This window comes from Penicillium cataractarum (genome assembly GCF_028827025.1).
Source record: "Penicillium cataractarum strain IBT 29864 chromosome Unknown utg000002l, whole genome shotgun sequence".
NCBI lineage: Eukaryota > Fungi > Ascomycota > Eurotiomycetes > Eurotiales > Aspergillaceae > Penicillium > Penicillium cataractarum.
In genome coordinates this window covers 890,664-912,754 of record NW_026622738.1, presented here as the reverse complement: position 1 = coordinate 912,754, position 22,091 = coordinate 890,664, and the positions used below count along the sequence as shown (strand labels likewise).

At 49.0% G+C, this 22,091-nt stretch overlaps 9 protein-coding genes across 9 annotated transcripts; 5 read left to right on the top strand and 4 right to left on the bottom strand.

The window, feature by feature from the left end:
* Nucleotides 1-327: 327 nt before the first annotated feature.
* N7496_002396 (uncharacterized protein) lies at nt 328-2,171 on the top strand (the record flags this gene model as incomplete). The annotated part of the gene is made up of 6 exons (XM_056695327.1): nt 328-528; nt 675-1,029; nt 1,155-1,350; nt 1,414-1,864; nt 1,928-2,017; nt 2,070-2,171. 6 exons carry the CDS (start codon nt 328-330, stop codon nt 2,169-2,171), a joined length of 1,395 nt encoding a protein of 464 aa, XP_056557539.1.
* Nucleotides 2,172-2,374: 203 nt separating this feature from the next.
* On the bottom strand, nt 2,375-3,645 carry N7496_002395 (TauD/TfdA dioxygenase family protein; the record flags this gene model as incomplete). Its single annotated transcript, XM_056695326.1, has 4 exons — nt 2,375-2,529; nt 2,595-2,969; nt 3,060-3,392; nt 3,468-3,645. The coding sequence occupies 4 exons, from the start codon at nt 3,643-3,645 to the stop codon at nt 2,375-2,377; spliced, it is 1,041 nt and encodes a 346-aa protein (XP_056557538.1).
* An 823-nt stretch (nt 3,646-4,468) lies between these two features.
* N7496_002394 (FAD-dependent monooxygenase spyC) lies at nt 4,469-6,111 on the bottom strand (the record flags this gene model as incomplete). The annotated part of the gene is made up of 4 exons (XM_056695325.1): nt 4,469-4,981; nt 5,042-5,412; nt 5,475-5,758; nt 5,819-6,111. The coding sequence occupies 4 exons, from the start codon at nt 6,109-6,111 to the stop codon at nt 4,469-4,471; spliced, it is 1,461 nt and encodes a 486-aa protein (XP_056557537.1).
* Nucleotides 6,112-6,907: 796 nt separating this feature from the next.
* N7496_002393 (geranylgeranyl pyrophosphate synthase spyE) lies at nt 6,908-8,088 on the top strand (the record flags this gene model as incomplete). Its single annotated transcript, XM_056695324.1, has 4 exons — nt 6,908-7,033; nt 7,094-7,248; nt 7,321-7,647; nt 7,707-8,088. The coding sequence occupies 4 exons, from the start codon at nt 6,908-6,910 to the stop codon at nt 8,086-8,088; spliced, it is 990 nt and encodes a 329-aa protein (XP_056557536.1).
* Nucleotides 8,089-8,651: 563 nt separating this feature from the next.
* N7496_002392 (non-reducing polyketide synthase spyA) lies at nt 8,652-15,296 on the bottom strand (the record flags this gene model as incomplete). Its single annotated transcript, XM_056695323.1, has 1 exon — nt 8,652-15,296. One exon carries the CDS (start codon nt 15,294-15,296, stop codon nt 8,652-8,654), a length of 6,645 nt encoding a protein of 2,214 aa, XP_056557535.1.
* A 305-nt stretch (nt 15,297-15,601) lies between these two features.
* On the top strand, nt 15,602-17,450 carry N7496_002391 (cytochrome P450; the record flags this gene model as incomplete). The annotated part of the gene is made up of 6 exons (XM_056695322.1): nt 15,602-15,865; nt 15,922-16,035; nt 16,094-16,193; nt 16,249-16,317; nt 16,378-16,971; nt 17,029-17,450. 6 exons carry the CDS (start codon nt 15,602-15,604, stop codon nt 17,448-17,450), a joined length of 1,563 nt encoding a protein of 520 aa, XP_056557534.1.
* Nucleotides 17,451-17,791: 341 nt separating this feature from the next.
* N7496_002390 (prenyltransferase spyF) lies at nt 17,792-18,881 on the bottom strand (the record flags this gene model as incomplete). Its single annotated transcript, XM_056695321.1, has 3 exons — nt 17,792-18,347; nt 18,403-18,697; nt 18,749-18,881. The coding sequence occupies 3 exons, from the start codon at nt 18,879-18,881 to the stop codon at nt 17,792-17,794; spliced, it is 984 nt and encodes a 327-aa protein (XP_056557533.1).
* Nucleotides 18,882-19,803: 922 nt separating this feature from the next.
* On the top strand, nt 19,804-20,367 carry N7496_002389 (uncharacterized protein; the record flags this gene model as incomplete). The annotated part of the gene is made up of 1 exon (XM_056695320.1): nt 19,804-20,367. The coding sequence occupies one exon, from the start codon at nt 19,804-19,806 to the stop codon at nt 20,365-20,367; it is 564 nt and encodes a 187-aa protein (XP_056557532.1).
* A 594-nt stretch (nt 20,368-20,961) lies between these two features.
* N7496_002388 (uncharacterized protein) lies at nt 20,962-21,759 on the top strand (the record flags this gene model as incomplete). The annotated part of the gene is made up of 1 exon (XM_056695319.1): nt 20,962-21,759. The coding sequence occupies one exon, from the start codon at nt 20,962-20,964 to the stop codon at nt 21,757-21,759; it is 798 nt and encodes a 265-aa protein (XP_056557531.1).
* Nucleotides 21,760-22,091: the final 332 nt, after the last annotated feature.

Below are 22,091 nucleotides of genomic sequence, written 5' to 3'. Positions count from 1 at the left end.
CGAGCTCTGCGATCGACCGCCAACATGCCCTATTTGTTCGATAGTGAATGCAGCTTTGACTTGTGCAGCATGCACGGTGATGAGGAAGGCATCACAGCTCACTCATCCCCACCTTGACCCATCACCCACCCACAGGAATTGTAGCAGACAAACGATGTGTGATTTGTTTCTCCAAGGTCTAGTGTGAACTGGAAACTCTGTGAGAGAATCCGCAATTAGTCAGCCTCTCTGAGCCCTTCAGCCCGGGGTGGGAACGGGGCCTGTTGCGTTTCGTTGAGTTTTGACTGGCAGCAAAAAAAAGCGACAGCGAAAGCGAGATCTCCAAGTATGCTTAGCCAGAGAGCTGGCATCCTCGTAATAGGGGTGCTTGCGACAGCCACCTTCTGGCTATGCCGAAGGTATTTCCAGCTGCGCGGCATTCCGGGCCCATTTACCGCGAGAATCACCAATCTGTGTCGCGTGCGGTGGGTTGGAAGTCGAAAATCCCACGAGATACACAGCAGATTGCACGACCAGTATGGAAGTGTAGTGCGTTTCGGACCCAATATGGTCTCAGTGGCAGATCCAGCAGCTATCTCTTTAATATACCCCGCTCGCTCTGGATTCCTAAAGGTAGATGCGAGGCCAATTCCGCTTATAAAAATCTCGAGGCTGACAGTCGATTAATCTTAAAGGGCGATTTCTACCAAGTCTTCAAAAGTCCTGATGAGCCACCGGATGTCTTTACCGCTCAAAATGAAGGAATACACAAAAATCTCAGAGCACCTGTGGCTCCTTATTATTCCTTCTCAAAATTACAGAGCCTTGAGCGCGCGATTGACAACAACATAGACCGGCTTTTTCGCCAGTTGGACCGTGAAGACACCGAAGACAAAACATCCCTCATAACTTGGCTTCAAGCATTTGCATTCGATACCGTATGGGCATGGATGTTCACCAACCCGTATGGCATGTTGGAAATGGGGTCGATGGCGGCGAAGAAAACATTGGAATCCAATTGGGAGATTTTTCAGATCATTGGCCCGGTCAGTATGTCTGTCAATATTTTGCAGCCTCCAAGCGGATCTCGGAGTAATCACAAAGTCGCCGGCCAATCACTGACGTGTGGAAAACAAATTCATAGTTGAGCCAAAGTTCGACCCTACGGAACTTAGCTGGTATCATCAATGCCATACTGACTGCTTTGAAAATCGACTCTATCCCTCAATTGCATAAACATACAGTGTCGCTTATCAAGTCTCGCGAAAAACAGTTTGAATCTTCTTCCGAAGAGCTGAATGCGTCAGATAATGTGGACATGATCACAACATTGCTGCTCATGAAATCAAAGAATTCCATGATACCGCCCTGGTAAAGATAATATATACAAGTAATAAACTGATCTATGCTAATGATGCGATATTCAATCTGCAGGACAGTATCCTCGCTTTCGTTGCTGAATGTCTTTGCCGGATCAGACTCCACGGCGGTCGTCATGGGGACCATGTGGCATAACTTGCTTCTTCACAGAGACTCTATGCAATGTCTTTACAACGAACTGCTCCAGCATGAGGCGCAGGGTTTGCTTACCCGGCCTGTTCCACAATGGAAAGAAGTGCAGGGTCTCACCTATCTGGATGCTTGCCTAAACGAAGCCTTACGGCTACACCCTCCATTCTGTCTTCCTTTTGAGCGAGTGGTGCCAGACACAGGCTTGTCAATTGGCGATTACTATCTTCCTCCTGGTACGTTGGTGGGAATGAGTCCGTACGTTGTCGGGCGCTACAAGCCAGCTTTTGGCCAGGACGCAGATCAATGGCGCCCGGAGCGATGGCTTGAATGTTCTCCACAGGATCGCAGGAAGATGGAATCTAGTATGATCACAGTAAGCGATTTGTCTCCGTATCTACGCATTCCATCAACTAGTTGTGCTGATCGTTTCATTTAGTTTGGCGCCGGAAGGAGAGTTTGTCTAGGCAAAAATGTTGCCATCATGGAGATCAAAAAGTTGATCCCAGCGCTGGTGCTACGATATGATGTGAGTTATTGCAGCGCAATTGGTCTCGGGGACCTTGACTGAGATTTAGTAGATCAAATTGCTAGACCCAGCGGTCTTCAAAGTCGAAAATTCATGGTTCTTCAAGCAAGAGGGCTTGGATGTTGAAATGAAGAAACGTGATGCATCTGTTTGACTTACATACTGCAGTGTGAATAATATCTGGGTGAATTATTACCATACAGGAAATTCTAGCTTTGATGCGTCCCATATCTTTAGAGAAATTTAGTCATTGATGCTGTACTACAGGTATCTAAGTGTAAACTAATTTGAGACATGAATACTTGAAAAACTGCATATTGGGCACATAATTGTAAGTACCAGACAAAATAATTTCTATTAATTAACCTCGCCCAGTGCCTCACGTCGGGTTTGGCTCTCAGGATCGAGGTATGGCTGTTCGCCCACCCCAACGTATCGGTGCCCAGTGCGGTGCCCTTGTCCCTTGTAATCCATGATTCCCGCATGGAACACCGCTCTGTTATCCCAGATGGCTGAACATAAGTCAGCGGTCGAACAATACTAGTAGAGACTCTGATCTTTCGAGAGGAAGACTTACCAACATCGTACGGATTCTTCCACGAGTGACGAAATTGCAAATCATGGTTCTCGACAATCATTTGCAGCAACCAGTCTGCCAGACGGCGACTCTCATCAGCAGTGACTTCATTGAACCTGCGGGTATGCATGCCAGCTCCATACAGACTCTTCCACCCAGTAACGGGGTTGGTTCGCACAACCGGGTGGATGGCACTGAGATCGCTTCCCACGTTATTCGGCGAGCCACGAGGCTCCACGTGAATCTCCGACTTCTTCTCGTGCGAGGACTGATTGTAGCGTGGTTGCGCAAAAGTGGCCGTCAGAGTTTCAAGGAACTTTCGGTAAGCAGGGGAGATCTTGTCCAAAACCTCATAGGATGACGCGTAAAGGGTATCTGATTGATCGATTGAGTTAGCACACTTCGCGTTGGCCATTGTGCCGTGTCGCTCAACAGGAGTGAAAATTAGAAGCTGAGGTCACTTGCCTCCACCGTTCGTAGGAAGCTGCACCATCTTCAAGCAACTATAGTCTGCCGGGTTGGGCTCGTAACTGATATCGGTATGCCATGCCGCCCGCACACCCATGGGCTGTTCGGCCTGATTCCTGAACCGATCTTCAGCCGGTTTGTTTTTCGGATCCGTGGTGATCAAATGACGAGTTGAGTCCCCAGTGGGGTTGTATTTTGCGAGCGGGTGGATGTGCCAAGTTGAGTCTGATGGTTTGCCTGTCAATTCCCCAAGCTTCTGGACCAAAGTCTTCTGAAGCTCATCAGTGAGATCGACTTGAGATCTGAAGATCACGACTCCTCTTTGCGAGACTAATTACCAAGGAATTAGCAACTATCGTTCAATTCGTTATGCGAGCCATTCGCTGATGGAAAGGTGATGTTCACTTGTGATAGCAAGATCTCTAATCAAATCATCTGCATTAGGCGCTTGAAGCCATTGCGCCAGCTTCGCATCCGGAAATTCGGTCCCCAGCACTGGGGTGCAGTCAAAAGCCTTGAAGGACGCCAAATGTCCTTGAAGCTTCAAAGGTTGACGTTCGTGTGACTGACTAATAGAGCCCATTGTTGGTTGAATGGTCGACAGAGCTAAGACAGAAGAGATGGAGAGTGAGAGAGAGAGGTCGTGCTGTATCCGATGCGGTCGCGTGACAATAACTGTCGTGACACGATAGCGACCAGCTGAATATCTACCCAAGCCGCAAGGATGACGAAAGGAGTTGCAGTCAGCCTCGGCGGATGTCACCAGTCCAATGGGATATTCGACGCGTGCGACAGACGATCCCTTACCAGTTGGGGTGGTACGGCGCCAAGGAAATACCTCAATGATCGGTTTTAGTGGAGATTCCAAACTTCAGCTCGTCCTGCAGGAGACGCATTTCCAAGGCAGCTGTAATAAAAGGCCCACATCTCTCCATTGTCAGTGTGGAGAATTGAGCAGTCATTGGTACCGGGCCGCTTGAAGCATCTGATTGAGTCGTCGGTCATGGAGACTCGTCCAATTCTCGGATCCTACAGACATCTTTATTTTGATGCGATTTGCGTAATAGTTGGAGCGCCACTGCCCTCGTCTATGCGCGCCCCGATCACAAGCGAGGCGTACGAAAGCTGCAAATGATTTCCCTTAGGCAAACTTTCGTCACAGAGTCCAAGAAACATGCAGGTAATTCACACTACTGGCGCTCGGTATGTGCCTCGATGAGTTTGGGCAATTCCGTCTTGATCAATGCTTCTTGTTGGTGGGACTTATGGGTGGGATTGCACCATACCTCGCCCTTATTGTATTTCTGGGCTGGGCCTGATCTGTCCATCTCCGAATCATCATAGTTTTTAAGGGGTAATATGACAACTCTTTATCGCTACACTGTGAGTAATCGGGTGCATTTAATCTACTGAGATACATGGTTTCTAAGAAGAGCTAAGCTCTTCATCGATAAGGGGTGAACGTCCCTTCCTGCCCAGCAGATGATGCCAAACAGAAGCGTCACAGAAAGGATGAGGGGCAAACTGCCAGAAAAGAGTTTCGAGTTGGGAGCGAAATCTTGCCAACCAGGTGCAGAGTAAGTGGGAAGAGGCAGATAGTCCAAGTAGACACCACTCGCAATTGACTTGGAGGCCTGGTTTGCCGGAACATCGCCCGTATTAGGCAGATAGTACCGGCCCATGAGCCGGAGAAAGAGGTTTCGTCCGGCATGTAGACGAACCACGATTCTTGACATTTTGTAGATACTCTGCAGCCGATTGATGCGATCTCGACTGAAGTTTTCAAAAAGTGTGTTGAGGTCCTCTTGTGAAGGCTTTGCGGCCCCTTTCCGGCCATCCAGGTAATGCCGTAAAGAGTTTGCAAGAAGAGCAGCATCTTCCATGGCGCAGTTCGCTCCTTGCCCTGTATTGGGAGCCATCTGGATCCGAGGGGGTTAGTTCATCAAATATGTCTCTCGCAATTTTGGAGGAACCATTACCTTGTGCATGCTGTCTCCAAGACACACGACTCTGCCGGAGTGCCATGTTTGGAAGATGTTTTCTTCCAGGTTTGTGATCCCGCACACTTCCTTCTTACCCCAGATATCTTTAAATTGGACACCATTCCAGATGTTATCATCGATATATCGCGCGGCAATTTTTTCGGCGTCCTCGGGGGACCATCGTGGTGCTCCGGGGTATGCGTATTTCTTATCCAATTTGTGCATCAGGAACCAGAATACCCTCCCATCTCTTCCCGGGAAGGTGAGGAATGATCTTCCCTTATTTAGGCTGGCGACTTGTTCCCCGGCGACCAAGCCTGAGACACCGTTGGAGATGCCAAAAATGCAGGCATATTCAATTGCCATACCTGTATTTCAAGTGTCAGCGCCTGATCCTCTAGTCCTCTTCTCGTGTGCAACGGAGACCGACTCTTTTTTTCCTTGTCTTTGACGGTACCCGACCGAATCGCGTCGCTCAAGCGCCACACCTCATCGCGTACGCGACTGTGAACACCATCGGCACCAACCACCAGATCACCTTCGTGAACGCTCCCATCGTCTACCGTGACGGCGACGCGACCGTTATGATGGTTCAATGACACCACTTTCTTGCCGAGTTGTACGCGTGACTGATCCGGCAGCGAATTGTAGAGGACTTTGAGTAGATTTCGTCGCTCCACCAATGCCAAAGGTATTCCGAAACTATTGATGATGCTAGAATTTAGCCTGTATACAACAACTGCAGAGTGACAAAAAAAGGGTTAGATGAAGTACCGGTCGGTGAGAACCTGCGGTGACCTGTTAGTATGGGTGAACCCATCAGAGTAGGATATATGAGCCGTATGCAATGGCTCCATATATTGTGATAGCGATTTGAATATCCCCAGTTGGTCCAGTATGCGGCCACCATGGGGCAGAATCAGGATCGAGGCACCCTCCTGATGCGTGATCTCCTTCCGCTTCTCCAACACCACATAGTCAATTCCTGCTTTGTCCAAGCAGTGGGCCAACGTGAGCCCGGCAACAGAGCCCCCGACGATGATGACTTTCAAGCGTTCTGCGCCCATTGTGCACTCATCAGAGAGTATTTGCTTTGACTCTCCTGCGTCGGCGGAAGCCCGTGTTCTTTTGCGACCTACCTAGCGACCCTCCGCTGAGTTTGATAATGGGTGCTCCGCCTCGCACCAAATTGTACGATCGGCAATCTAAGGGTGATAATCTGAAGGGTGGCGTCGGTTACATGGCTGGTTCAGCATGAGCAACAGAGCAACAAGCGAGGCTACGCAAGTCCGACTGTGAATTACCTTGATCTGCATGATTATCAGCGACCACAGAGGAGGGGAAATGGTTATCGTGACGGTGTCATGGCGGAGCTGAGCTGTGGAGACAAATTCCCGTCGTCGATCTGACTACCGAAGAGATACATCTTCCCCGATCGGCGACGTGCAGGACCCACCGGAGCCTGAGCAAGAACCGTGGTTCCTGCACGGGTTAGCCCGCGTGGGGCGGGAACAAAGTCAAACTTTATTACCATACAGATGCCTGGTATTGTTACCGGCCTAGCCCCGTAAGCTCTGTTTTTCGGTATTGTATTCAAATACGGTCAAGCCGCAAGTAAGGGTAATGAAAATTACTGCCTCGATTGCTTCGAATGACGAGGGAATCCTAGTGATAGTACTTCAGAACCACAGCCGCTTTCACGCTGCCTCCCTACGACAACTTTTTGTTACTCTCATCGTTTATCTCAAGTCAAGTATAACATTTATTTTCGCCATGATTCAGCTGCCTCCCACACCCCTCCATGATCTTAATCCCGCTTTCCATCAGGAATTCTCTTCCATGAGTTGGAGTGCCTTGCACGCAATGCCTTCTACAGCCTCGGCCGGGTCCTCTCTCAAGGATGTCAATCCTTTCTCCCGGCCCAAGTCGCACTCGATCTTCCATCATGGAGCAGAAATCGAGCAGCAGAATAAATTTAGACAAGAGAAGGTAGTATAATGTTGACGCTGTACAAGGCTTATCTCGACGCTCACACTATTTCCGTGGTAGATCATCTCCGCACCCTTGGATTATCTCGGCAGCCTGCCAGGTAAGGACATCCGAGGAAAGCTGATCTCTGCTTTCAACGAATGGTTCAAAATTCCCGAGGAAAAACTCGAGGTTATCAAGCGCGTGGTTGGGCTGCTCCATGTGGCCTCTTTGTTGTACGTGAACCTGAGATTGAACATACACACTCTGAGCCGGGCTTTTACTAAACCATTCAAATCACAATATAGAATCGACGACATTCAGGACTCTTCAAAGCTACGAAGGGGGTTGCCCGTGGCACACAACATTTTTGGCGTCGCGCAAACAATCAACTCTGCGAATTATGCATACTTCCGAGCGCAAAGCGAATTGTTCACGTTGGGCAAGCCGCAAGCACTTGACATTTTTACAGAAGAGCTTTTACGCCTCCATCGAGGCCAAGGAATGGATCTCTACTGGAGAGACTCGCTCATCTGCCCAACAGAGGAGGAATACCTGGAGATGGTGGCGAACAAAACTGGAGGCCTTTTCCGACTTGCAATCAAGCTGATCCAGCTTGAAAGCGAAAACACGATGTGAGTGATCCCTGCCAGTCCGAGCCGTTTGCAGAGTCTGACTGACCTGGAATTTCAAGGAATTGCGTACCCCTCGTCGATCTTCTTGGCGTGATCTTCCAGATTCGAGATGATTACCAAAACCTCCAAAGCGACCAGTATGCCAAGAACAAAGGCTTTGGCGAAGACATTACCGAGGGGAAATTCTCTTATCCGATCATTCACAGTATCCGGCAGGACCACGGAAATCCTCAATTAATGAACATTCTGAGACAGAAGACGGAGGATGAGGATGTCAAGCGCTACACAATCCAAATCATCGAGTCCACTGGGAGTTTCGAGTTCACTCGGCAAAAGTTGATCTCACTAACAACCCAGGCTAGAGCTGTGCTGAAAAGCCTCGGAGTCGACCAGTCTTCGGGCCTTGCCAGCATTTTGGAATTCCTGGAACTAAAGCAATGATCGTCATTTGAAGTGTATCGGACGCCTCCTGCTGTCGCACCTTTTGTTATTTATTTCAGGAACTCAATGATATGTGTTGCATTCAGACGTAAGAATTATGAAGCATACGGGGCTCGTCACTGTCCTCATTTCACCTGGCCAATTGCGGTAAAGTGGTGTCCAAAGTAGCAAGTATTCAAAAGTGCAACTATCGAGAAATAGGTTCAACGTCTGCCCTGTTTATATAGCACTGGATTGTCATGGTCCCTTGTTAGTTATATAAAAGGAATCCCTTCATAGCCCGTACCTAGGCGACGTCTTGATCGCTCCTCTGCAATGGAGGCTACATTTTGACAGGTTTCTTTTTCGAAATATCCCCTGTACCTCGAGGAGCCACCTGTTAAATGCTGACCGCTGTCGCCGTAAACCTTTTGGAAGTAGGTCGACCTTGACAGAAGGGGACGAGGAGCCTACCTAGGAATATGCGACAGTGAATAGAACTAGGTATACATGAATTCTGATTGGACACTCTTCTTAGAAGTCAACGAGACCCGAGACTATATCCCTAAATTTCAACAAATCTTCTACTTCTTCAGCGCCATGATCAATCTAAATACATCTGACTCGCGACTTTCGTCGTTCGACCAATCCACATGGGTGAATCCCGCTCCTTGAAGCAGCCTCTTCCACATCTGCTCATTAGCAAGCGCATGCTCCCGCCCATCATCAAAGCGCCACCATCCATCGAGGAGACCAAAAGTAAGATCAAGCCACGGAACGTCTCGGGTCAGCTCGAGAAGGCAGAGCATACCTTTTGGCCGTAAGAGATCATACAATCCTTGACATGATTGTCGCAGGTCCTTTGTGGCATGGATACAATTGGACGAAAGAATAACATCGTAGCTTCCAGCCACCTCGGGAGGAATCTGCTCGACATTCAAGGTCATGTACTCAACGCAATCGTAGGCACGGAAAGTATCACGAGCACGTGAGACAAGCGTCGAGGAGATATCAGTGAAAGTGTACTGGATCGGTATACCTCGTGTGACTAGCTGATCAAGAATGAATCGTGTAGTTCCGCCAGTGCCCGCGCCAAGCTCTAGTATGCGCACAGGCTCTTTGCAGGTCGCCGCGAAAGACTCAAGGGCCTGAGGTAGGAAATGGCCGAGGATGAGGGTTCCCATTTTGAACATCGGCGCGTTCGTATAGACGTCCTGGAGGAGCTCCCCAGTGGTCTTGTCACTGAAGAGGAGACGGAGGGCATCGGCCTTGCCGGTGAGGCAGTCTGCGAGCTGCGCACCGGTCCGGCGCAGCAATTCATGCTCAGAGCCGTGGTACGGGAAGCTGTGAACAATATCGAGGTGCAATGGGCCGGGATCAACCCGCTTGCAGGGCTCAGAGGTTCGAATAAACCCATTGTCGGACGGAATGATGAGACCCACTTGGTGAAGGAAATGATGGTAATAAGCTATAACATTGTCATGTTTCGGGATGTGAGGAATGCAAGGAATCAAGCTTCCTGGCGAAATTTCACTGAGATCACACCCCAATGCTGCAAAAGCTTCTGTCACGTAAGCAAGTACAAGGGACATCTGTTGTGGGTAGACGCGATCAAAAAATCCCAGGAAGTGAGCTGCTTCCGCATATTCTCCGATCTTATATTGCACCAGTGCAAATGTGTCCGCAGCCTCATCGACAAAATGAGGAGACTGTGAAGCCTTCCAGGCGATGGACTGTTTTGACTCAATTCTTTCATCAACAACCGTTGCTAGATGCGATTGCATAAGAAGATCATGGAGTTCATTTATTGTCACTTCCTCGCCCATCTGCATCAAGCTCAATTGCTGGCCAAACGTCTTATATAGCTCCGACTCAAGCTCCATCGTGACAAGTGAGTCGAGTCCTAGACTCCGAAGCTCCATTCCAGGCTGCACGGATTCAGTGCTTCCAAGGTACTCTTCGACGATCTTGCACAATTTGATCATAGCATCACTCAAGATTCCGCAGCTGTCAACTTCTGAGACAGGAGAGGAGCGACCCGCAGATGAGGTGAAAGGAGTAGAGCAGATGGAGCTTCCAGTGTTTTCGGCCTGCCTGGAGCTTCCCTGCGAAGGAACCATGTCCACAAGGGAGCCAAAAGTGAAATTTTGTCCAAAGGACTGGATATTGATATCAGCTTCGAGGATTTCTCTAATTTTGTGCTCGAGCTCTGTCGCTGCCAATGAGTCCATGCCAACGTTGCATAGCATCGTTTCTGCTGTAATGCGCTCTACTGGGTAACCCGTGAGCTCATGAACAAGCTGTGCTGCCACGGACCAGACATGTGGTAAGGAATGAAGATTTGTTGGTAGGGTTGGAAGGGGGTCTGCTTTCTGAATCGTTTGCATAGCTGGTGATGCGGCTTTGGTTTGAAGGGTGTTTTCACTGAGATCCGGGGTGGAGTTCGCACGATGCACAATCTCTTGGAGGATATGAGAAGAAATCTTGACAAATTTAGCACCCAGAACTGAAAAAATGATCGTCCTACTGGCAGAGTCGAAAACGTAGATATCGTAAGTTGCGACACGGCCGTGCAGCGATGACTGGTAAGTGTAGACTGTCCATGATGCTGTAGAGACCGGCGACAATTCTTCGTACACGACTGTTTCCCCGACTTCGGAGCAAGTAAAAACTTCTGCTCGCTTGCACTTGATCATCGAGAGGGCGTGTAACTCAGCAACGAGTGTGAATTGGTCGAGCAGAACAGGATGCACAGTCTTTCGCTTCACCCACTCACCAGCAGCCCGTGGCACGATGACCTGAGCGAGAGCTTCTTGTTCATTCATCTTAATTGACGCAATGGCCTGATAAGACATGTCGTACTCTGCAACTTTTTCAAGAAGCTTATAGGCAATGCTGCCCGATGCGGAGAACGCTGTATCATCAGCAAGAAGGCCACGGCAATGCTTGCTTTCAAGAATGCTGAGATAAGACCGCTGGATTTCGGTTCCTGACCGTCGTCGATCTTCGAGGACTACTCTTCCCGTGGCGTACAGCAGAGTTTGCATGCTGGTCTGGCCTTCCAAAGACCACTCCCAGGCCCTCTGGCCGGTTATTCTTAGCCGCAATTCCAAATGAGTGTCTACTTGAGACCCAAGCGGAGACTTGATCTCAAGATTTTCGACTCGCAGGCGTTGAAATTCTCGTGGTAATGCTGGCGTGAGAAGAGCTGCAGCCCGACAGACCAGTTCAATGTATAATGACAGCGGCCAAAGGAGTCCGTCTAGCACTTTACGGGCTTGTAAGATCTCAGCGATTTCGGAAGACAGTTGATCAATCGTGAATACTGAGAGGTGGCGCTCGGGACTCGAAAAGTTTTCCAGTGAAAGCATAGGTGGCACCCTTTTAGACAATGGCTCATTTCGTACTCGCTCCGCCCGAGGTAGCCAGTGAGATGTTTCGTCGAATTGATAGCCCGGGAGAGAGAGTGGTTTGAACGAAGAATTTTCTCCTCGATGGTATTTCCAAAATTGCACTGACACACGATCTTTCCAAAGTCGCGAAGTTGTCTCGCTGAGGCTTTCCAGGGCGTCTTCTGTCCCAAGTTGCAGCCCATGAAAAGAGTCCGAATCGCTACCATTCAGCGCAGACTTTGCTAGAGTTACTCCACTGGATCCAGAGCCTGCTTCAAGCCAAACACACGACCCAAGGCTCTCTTTGATTCGACGGACAGCATCAACAAAGTAAACTGGCTTTCGTGAGTGCTCCACCACCAGGGCTGGAGTAAAGCTCTCCCAGCTTGATAGTTCCGAACATGTCTCGATTGGGATGGTTGGAGTTGAATAATTTATACTCTGGGCCAACTCGAGATACTCATCCAAGAACGAATCGATATACCTTGAATGGAATCCATGACTAGTATTCAGCTTCCGCACAGTTGAATTTGACGCTGTGCTTGCCACGGTCTCGATAGCTGCATTGCTCCCCACAAGCACATGGCTTGTTGGTCCATTGAAGCATGCGATTTCCAAACCGAGCTTTGCTTCAGATTGAGTCAGGGCGACGGTAGTCGCTCTATCTGCTTTGATGGAGAGCATGGCTCCTTTTTCATTGCCCCACTTGGACTCGATCAACTTAGCCCGACCGGATACAAGCTTCAAACCGTCAGACAGCGTTATGATGCCAGCGACGCACATCGCGGTCAATTGACCAAAACTGTGGCCAATGACCCTTTGCACACTCAATCCTGAATCGAGCCAAGCGGCCGCACATGCATATTGAAGTGTAAAAATTGCGCAGTGCAACTGAACAATGTCGGAGATTGGGTCCTGACTAAAGATGGCGGGAAACATGGATGGCAACCCCATGCTGCGGAGAATGGCATCACATTGGTCCACGTGCTTCCGAACCAGACAGGATGCATCGTAGACAGCCTTGTGCAGATGAACTGTCACGCCACTTTGGCCAGAAAAGACCATCACGACTGGTTTTGGACCGGCTTCGGTGGTATGGGTGTCCAAAGAGAGATGACTCGGATCCTTCAAGCGATGCTGCAATTCTTCAAGAGATGATGCACCAAAAACTACTCGATGACGAAGGCTGCGATTTTGCATTCGCGCAACATTGAAAGCCACGTCATCAAGTGTAGGATGACACATATCGACGAACTTCGAGATGGCTGCAATATTTCTTTTCAAACTTCCCAGCGAGTGTCCCGATATCAAAAAGGGATGAGAAGTGCCAGTCTGGTTTCCCCGCTCGTCTCGGATGAGGCTTTTTGTCGTCTTGGCCTTTGGCGGTTCGCAGACAATTATGACAGTATTGTTGCCAGACGCACCATAATTGTTCACACACGCTGCCCGCAGCCTCCGATTCCATTGCAGGGATCTTTTGTTCACCGTCAGGTGTTTCTGTTGCGCAGAAGGAATGTCGTGATTCAAGCTTGTGAAGTGGGCTTGTGGTGGCAGCTGCTGATACTTGATCATCAAAAGCACTTTCAAGACACTCGCGACGCCTGATGCAGCCTCTGTATGCCCAATATTGCCTTTGACCGAACCGATATTTAGGTTGCTCTCCCTTCCTCGACCAAAGACTTCGTGAATACTTCTCCATTCGATTGGATCTCCTCGCGGGGTTCCTGTACCATGCGCCTCGACGTATGATATATCTTCAGGTATCATCTTCGCACGACCCAATGCCCGGCGATAAAGGCTGATCTGTTGTTCTGAAACTGGGACAGTGATAGAGCTGCTACCGTCGGATTGATTTGTAGCTGTGGCTGGAATTACGCCGAGAATATGGTCGCCGTCAGCAACGGCCACGGTTAACTTTTTAAGGACCACCAATCCGCATCCTTCCCCACGAGAGTAGCCATTCCCACCAGAATCAAAGGACCGACAGGGTGTACTTGTGGCGTTGAGGAAGTTGGCAGTAGCAAGATTCTGATGCGTAGTTGAATTTGACATGACATTGATGCCACCTGCTAGGGCCATTGCACAGTCGCCCGATAAGATATCTCGACATGCCTGGTGGATCGCAACCGCGGAGGACGAGCACGCCGTGTCAATCGTCATAGAGGGTCCAGTCCATCGGAAGAAATGGCTGATGCGCCCACTGATGAAGGCTCGGGAAGTGCCAATGAACGAAAAGGCAGTTGGAGTATGGGCGTTGACATTGTGTTCGTAGTCAGACCCACCTACACCGAGGTAACAGCCGACCTCTGTAGTTTGTGACCCATCTCCAAAATATCCGGAAGACTCGACAGCCCGGTAAGCAACCTGCAACGCGATTCGTTGTTGCGGATCCATGTACATAGCTTCACGTGGGGATATTCCAAAAAATGAGTAGTCAAATTGGTCCACGCCCGATATAAAGTTCCCACTCAAGTCCATCGATTGAGAAGGGCCTTGGCGCAAGTCCGTCGGATCATATCTTTGAGATGGGGCTTGACCATTCATAGTTTGCGCTGTCGAAATGACCCTCCAAAGCTCGTCCAATGATTCGGCCCCAGGATATTTGCATGCAGCTCCGACAACCGCGATACATTCTTCCGTGTAATTATAGTCACGAAGCTCAGAAATATTTTGGGTCTCGCCGGGCACAGCGGCTCGAGAAACGTGCACGTTTGGCAAAGATGAGAGAGACGATGGCACACAAGATATAAGACCAACCTCCAGGATTTGAATGTGGCAGTCATCGGGTGTAGCAGATGCAATAGTTTTGACAGTCTCCGATATGGTTAGATGCCAACTTGCTGGCTCTGTGAGAATTGAGCGGAGGCAAATTTCATGTAACTGATCTGCTCTTTCCACCACTTTCCCCGTGGTGTTATTTCGCCAGGGAATATTCTGATAATCTGTTTGTGGAAAACGCAGCTTTGACTGATGTTGAGAAAATTCGAGCAGATTTCCCAGGGATTTGATATTTCTCACGGTATGATAGCGGCCGTTGACTTGTACTTTCGCAAATTGAATTGACTTGCTGCGAAGACAATCGCGCAATGCTGGAATGCTGGCCTCCAAGGCGGTTATTGTTGCGCTGCACTCATCCATATTGACTGAAACATAGGCCTTAGGGACAAAAAAATGAGTCACAGGTTCATGGCCTGATAGGTCTGATTTGAGACGTACCTGAGGATAATTATTCAAGATCTGGTCAACGTCCTCCCTTTGAGAACCATGTCGCCACCGTGCGATGAAGCAAGTCATTGGTGAATCGGGCTCCAAAGCTAGTCCCAGATCCACATAGGCTCCAATGCACATGGCCAGATTCAACGCAACTGCTGCGTTCTGATCTATCTCGGCTCTTGTCGTTGAGCATGCCAGTGCAGCGGCGCTTAATGACCCTGTGCATAAGCCCTGAAAGCCACCGTTGCGAATTGATTGCCGAAGGCGAGCATGCGCATCTTCTGATGACAGGTGGTCACAGTATTCTAGGTATTGGATAATATGAATTAAGACGGTCAACGGCGCAAGAAGAACATTTGGTAATGTCTCCGGAATTTGAAGAACGATGCTGTGGTCGAGGCACCATTCACGCAGATGGTTGAGAGACGATACGGGAATTAAACGCAGATCAGGATCATGCTCTTGCAGAGCAGATAGCAAGTCTGGGAGCTCTGTGACGGCCTGTAGCAGGTGTTCGACGTCTGAGCGCTGTGTCAGGTAGTTTCGCAGCCGGTCAAGGTTGCGTTTAGATGGAAGATTTGTCTGCGGCCCGCAGACAATTGCGGACGGCAATAGAAGAGACATATCAGAGTTAATCCCGTATCTGGAGCAGTGTGTGGAAATGAAGGAAAATTTGAAAGTATCGTGTGATCTTCACTCGTCTAAGGTCATTCTTAAAGTCTTAAAGTAGGACTTATCTCTGCACGGCTGAAGTAGACGAGCCCGCTGAATATTACCACTAAGCTGTGGCAAATCGCAAATTGTCATTACAGGCTGTGTAATATTGGTCTGTATCATACCCTCTCCGGTATTTTTGGAGTTGGGATCCACATGTCGTCTAATACCCGATCGTATTTTAGATCCAGTTCTACACCAGCCACCAATTGGAAATGACGTGGATAATCACAACCCGCTCTTATGACCCCGAGCTTCCCCCAGCAAATTTGCCCACTAGAGATTCTTTGACCATCATGGCTTTCTATTCCGCGGTCGAAGCAGCGCTTGGTGTATCGTGGTTCTCTGCCTTGTTCACTCTTGGCTCGCTTTCAGTATTCTGGTTGCTCAGGCACAGGGAGAGGAAGACCCAACATGCATCTCACAACGCATGGCCTCAGATCTGTGGATTTGATCCTTCATCCTTAGATCGCTCTAAGGTACCTTATCGCCTATCCTGGCTGACTCCTGGAGTGGGTGATACTCACAATTATAGACTGCCGATGATTGGAAAACCACAAGACTCGGCAAAGCCACGGTTGTTTCGAATAGATATGCACATGAAATTCGCAATGATGAGCGATTGAGCTTCCAATTGGGACTGGAAAAGGTGAGAGAGCCCATATTATGAGCCATTCAATACAAATGATTGACGCAACCCTGCGAAGGACTTCCTCACGAAGGTGCCTGGCCTCGAGTCCCTCTTTGGTGGGACCTTCCATAATGGTATTGTTTGGGATACAGCGATGCACTTCTCGCGTAAATTGAGTGAGTCACTACTACATTATTTTGGGTAAAATTTATACTCATTATGATTTTGTAGATACGGTGGTGGACCCTTTATCTGAGGAGACAATTGAGTACTTGCAAAAGAATTGGGGCGATGATAAAGGTAATTTCTTTGCGGGTCCTGTTTGACTGGTCATCATCTACTAACCAGACTTCGTCTCAGAATGGCATACGGTTTCCCTTCCTCAGTCTATGCTCATGCTAATCGCGCAACTCACCGCGCGTCTCTTTATCGGCGAAGAGCTATGTCGTGACCCTGAGTGGCTGGGGATTGCGACTGGCTACACCATGGATCGGACATTTGCGGTTAAGGAGCTACAACAGTGGAACCCGCAGCTCATCCCGATCGTGCATTGGTTCCTCCCCTCTTGTAGAAAATTGCGTACTACCATTAAGAAAGCCCGTGGCTTTGTTGATCGCGTTCAGACAGAGAGAAAGCAAAAGAAAACCACAGCGGATGACACGAATCGAGTCGATGCCATGACTTGGATTGACAGGGTTGCCAGAGACCAGAAATGCTCTTATGATGCGACCCTGACTCAACTGCGTCTGGCTTATGCGGCCGTACATACCACGGGAGATATGATGACCAAGGTTGTTGCTGCTTTGTGTGAAAATCCAGAGATGATTGAGCCATTACGAAATGAGATCATCTCAATCATCCGTGAACACGGTTGGCGGGAGGCTGCATTGCACAAGATGACTTTGCTGGACAGTGTGCTCAAGGAGAGTCAACGAATTCAACCATTGGGCTTGTGTGAGTACCATATTTCGACGGCGACTTTTTGGAAACCCGCTCTGACTGAATTTAAAGATACTCTCTCCCGTATCGCTCTGGAGCCCATCACACTGGATGACGGAACCCAGATCCAAAAAGGCGAACAGGTCAAGATCTCCACGGATCACATGTGGAACTCGTCTGTCTGGCCTGATGCAGCCCAATTCGACGGTTATCGGTTTCAACGACTTCGGGATGATCCGAACCAGTCCTCGGCTGTTTCTTTTGTAAGTCTCTCAGCAAATCACATGGGCTTCGGTTACGGCAAGCACGCATGCCCTGGGCGATTTTTGGCTGCGATCGAGGCCAAGGTTGCTCTCTGTCACCTCCTTTTGAAATACGATTTCGAACTGGAGAACAAGGAAGGGTTCTCGGCGCAGACAGAAGGTGTTATGATTTGGAGGGACCACCGGGCGCAGCTTCAGATCAAGAGGCGGGTGGAAGAGATCAAATGGTAAAAATATTTATTTTTGCGCATTGGTTCTCTTCTCTCAATATATTCCATCATTTAGGTAGCTTGAGGGAATTGAGAAGTTTGTGAGAAGTTAAATCTACCAAATCCATGAAACTTGTTAATTTTCATCTTCTAACTTGGTAGACTATCACTATTCATTGATTCCCAACTCTTGCCTCTACGTCACATCTCACAACATCATGCACAAAATGCAAAATGCTTTCAAATACCTCATTGAAAATACTCCATTATTTTCCACAATCTCTTCCACAACAAATTCACCATAATCCCAAAAAAACCTCTATCTCCCTCTTGCACCTTCAGCTCTGTCCGTCCGAGGAATACTCAAGACTTCAGTAAGAGCTCGACGGCGCAAGCAAAAACGGTCCATACGCCGAGAGCAAAGTTCTCCTTGTGCAATGTTCCACCACTGGAAGGATCCTTTGCACTAAACCGCGAGAGTTGGCTGGCGAGGGAATAACCCCAGACGGACAGCCAGGAGCCCCACAGCCACTGCGAAGCCTGCGCCTTAAGCTGGAGAGATGTCGCTCCCAAGACGAGAGCAGCAAGGAAGACCAGGAAGTAGTGGATATAGGAGCCGGCAAGGAAGTAAACTGAGTTGACGTTGGCTTTCTTATCGCCCTCTATATCCTGGTAGCTGTATGCAGTGTTGAGATACAGCACCCAGGTAAAAACTGTGGTAGCAAGTGCCAATGACTCCATGAAATTGTCTTGCAGGGATTGATCCTGGCCTTTGATGGCCAGCCATCCAATCACGCTGGGGTAACCCAATGTAAAGCCAAGGAAGTACTGTGGGTAGAAGTAGATCGTTTTGAAGAATGCCCTCTTGCCGAATGGGTAAAGAATCGTACTGATGGTGACTGGGATCATGGCCTCGAGGCTAATTATGATGATTAGCAAGATCCGAAACATAGTTTGAAATCCATTTGACTTACACATTTTTCCAATTGAGTGTGTATGCAACCAAGTACCAGGAAGCAATATACTGAGCCATCATCCAGATCAAGGCTTCTGTGCTGGTGATTCTGCCAGCGGCGAGAGGACGCTGCTTCGTCCGCGCCACTTGCTTGTCGATATTCAGATCAATCCAGTCATTCCAGACCATCCCCGCACCGCAGAAAATATAGCCGCCGACAAACACCAGAAGTGACTGCTTGAAAACGTATTCAGTTGAGATCGATCCCGGGTGGTCCATGCTCTTGCTGGCTCCCGCAAGCAATGTTGCCCACACTACAATTCCGATTAGCCTTCACACCTCTCTTTGGGATTTTGAAGACTTACCACCGGAAAAAGTCGCGAGCAGCGGGTTGTATCGGTTGAAGCGGGACAAGACAAAAAGGTCCTTTGCCAGATCTCCCGCGGTACGCTTCTGAGGGCCAGATCTTGGGAGTGTGTCCAGGAATGCCTTCGCCATTGTGGTGGTGCGGTGGTCGTCAAAAGTTTGAGAAAACGATTAGGAGTGATACCGAGATCAGGAATAAATCGAGCAGACTCGAGCAAGTTTCTGCCTGGACTTATCATTTCTCACTCCAGTCATCAATGTATTGGGGCTGAACTCACACAGATGAATCATCACAGGCAAGAACGAATGGTATCATTGTGTTTCAAGGTGTATTGCAATTTTCCCCCAACATTCCAAGAAATCTCGTATCTACCAACCGTAGCTGCTGGGGCAGGATGCAGTAGGTATCCCGCGGTCTGAAATACATACCTTATACCTGTATTGATGTAATACCATCGGCTGAATTGATGAGCTCTCAGTACAATACACAGCTGGTAATAGACTAGTGTGTCTGGGCTAGTGCTCGCCCACCTTGATGGCGCCCGTGCCAGCTACCAACTTTGTTTTCGACAGGCGGAGCTCCATGTTGCACCGATCGGCAGAGGAACATGCGAACTTCTCCGGTCCGGCATGAATCTCCTGCAGGGTGGTCGGACGTGTTGCAAACCCCCACGCGTGCTGGTCATACTACCGCTAGGCATCGAGTGGGCAGGTCAGCTCCGAGGAAGGCCAATCGTGGAAAAATACTATCTACCTTGCCCATCTTAACTTTTTTGGGCAAGAGTTCATGGTGCAGCATGGTGTCATGCAGAATCTCGAGTCAACCTGTCAAGATTGCGGCAAATGTCCTTTGCCGCTTGCCTTGGCTGCCTTTGTCTCCACTGTTCTACCTTGGAGAATCGTTTCGGAATCGAGTCACAAAGTCATCTCCGCACATTCCCACTGCTTTCGGAGCTCCAGACTCGCACATTTTTTTGAAGTTCCAGGACAAATCCATCTGAGACGACGCCTCTTCACCGAACCCCCCTTCATCGCGAGTTTCCCAGGGCTGACCATGGATGAGTTCGACTTCAATGCTGCCCCTCCCGAGTTCCAGGAGATTCGATGGATGGTGGCATCGATTTTCCTCATTTCTGGGACCGGATGGATTGTGAATTATGTGACAACGATTCGCACTGCTTTGCGTGACCGCGCATCTGGCGTATCACTATTGTCCCTGTGTAATAATCTTGCCTGGGAAACGGTCTTCGCGGTTATTCATCGTCCGCCTCATCTCATTGCAGCGCTGGTGATCACAGTTTGGCTGCTGGTCAATATCTACGTGATCTACGTCTCAGTGAAGTTCGGGCGCGAATCTCAGGATGTGTCACCCCTGCTGCGAAGACACTTGCCTGCTGTTACCCTCTTGGGTTTCGTGGGTTTCCTGACGGGTCATATTGCTCTATCAATGCACCTTGGTCCGACAAAGGCATTGTACTGGGGTGGGATGATATGTCAGGTCACATTAAGCGCAAGTGCTCTTGGGCTACTTATTCAGCGGGGACATACTCGTGGAGCTTCCCCCGCTATGTGGTACGATCACATCTTTCTTTTCAAAGTTTTGCGTGCAACAAGCTAAATGGATGCAACATATAGGCTTTCGCGGTTCATTGCTTCTAGTTTTGGTGTTCCAGGCCTTTTTGTTCGAGCCGTCTATTGGCCTTCCGCATGGGGCTGGGCAGATAACATTCTGATGAGATGGCTCTCTGGTGTATTTTTTCTTCTGGATCTCTCGTACGGAGCGGTATATTATCACATCTCTCGGTCAGAGCATGAGGTGGGGGCAAGTGGGAGCAACATGTCAAAGCGAGAGTAGACGAACAAGGAGAATGATTGGAACGCGATAGCTGATGCACTAGAGCTTATGAATTAGTTTCAGATGGAAAACGTAAGCATTGGGGATAGATCATTGTCAATCTAGTTCATTATGACTGTCATGCCAATACTGTCATGCCGATTGGAATATACGAGAATAAACGAAAGTTGCCTAGTATTTGACTCGGCCTAATTAGACGTCGGGTGGCCACAAGATCCACCGTTATCCGTGCACATTCATAAGCGAATTACTGTCAACCTTGGTCAACACTGACAGCAGTGTCAGCTAGCGATTTTTGTCTTCTTTTTAATACCTCTCCTATAACAGACGTACAGCGCTTTGCTCGTTGCGACCACCATGACTGTCACCATGGGCGAATCTACGGACGTCGTCCCTCGAAACATTCCCGACGAACTTGCTCCTATCTTTGAAGAATTGCGGCACACTCAGTTTGCATGCACTGCAATTGACGAAGTCCCGGGCCAACGTATAAACTCAACACTGTACGCAGCCTTGGCCAAGCCGCTCCCAAATGGCAGTACGAGTGTTGTGATCAAGCATACAAAAGGCTGGGATGCTCCATGGTTAGGCATTTCAATTGCCGCAGCTCGTTGTGTAAGCTATGCTCTATTTGTGCAAAACTTGTCAAGGACTCGATCTCATTCTTTCCTCACAATCCAGGTCACTGAGAGCAACGTCCTCTCTCAGCAACTCTGCCCGGTCGTGCACGAGGGCAATTTCACCGTTCGCCCTCCGCGGCTGCTTCATTTCATCCCACAACACAGCACCCAGGTTATCGAGAGGCTGGAGAATACGTCGACTCTTCCGGAATATCTCCGTTCATCTGCTGGGAAGGCTATCACTGCTCAATTTTCAACATCGTTAGGTCATGCGATTGGAAAATGGCTGAGCGCGTTCCACGCTCAGAATTCGGCAGAGAATGGTGCTAAGCCCGCCCTCCAACAGGGAAAAATTCCTGATCGCGATCTTTACGTCAATCTTTACCTTGGGACGGTAGACACGCATATCAAAATGTCACCAAAGCTCTTCGAGGATAAAGAAGAAGCTCTTCGAAGTAAGGTAGCAGAAGGGTTGAAGAAAGATGTCAAGGGTAGAATAGGCCTGATCCATGGAGACCTTGGTGCGCGGCAGTAAGTGACTTCGGTACTAATCTTCTCCTGCCTCTCTTCAAATGACTGATGCATTTGGTGGCTCAACCAGTATTTTGATCCATAAGGAAGCGCCCACCCCCGGTCAGGCTACGTTACTGACGCCAATTGATTGGGAGACCGTGCACTTTGGTTGCCAGAATCAAGATCTTGGTCAAATTGTTGGTGAACTGAGTCTTGTCAATCAATTCGATCAAGTGGCAGCCAGTAGTCAGGTACTACAGGGTCTATCTAGTGGCTACCAGTCTCTCACTGATGAGTCCGTATTCCACGTCGCTTTCTATGCAGGCCTTCATATTCTCATGATTCTGTTGACTG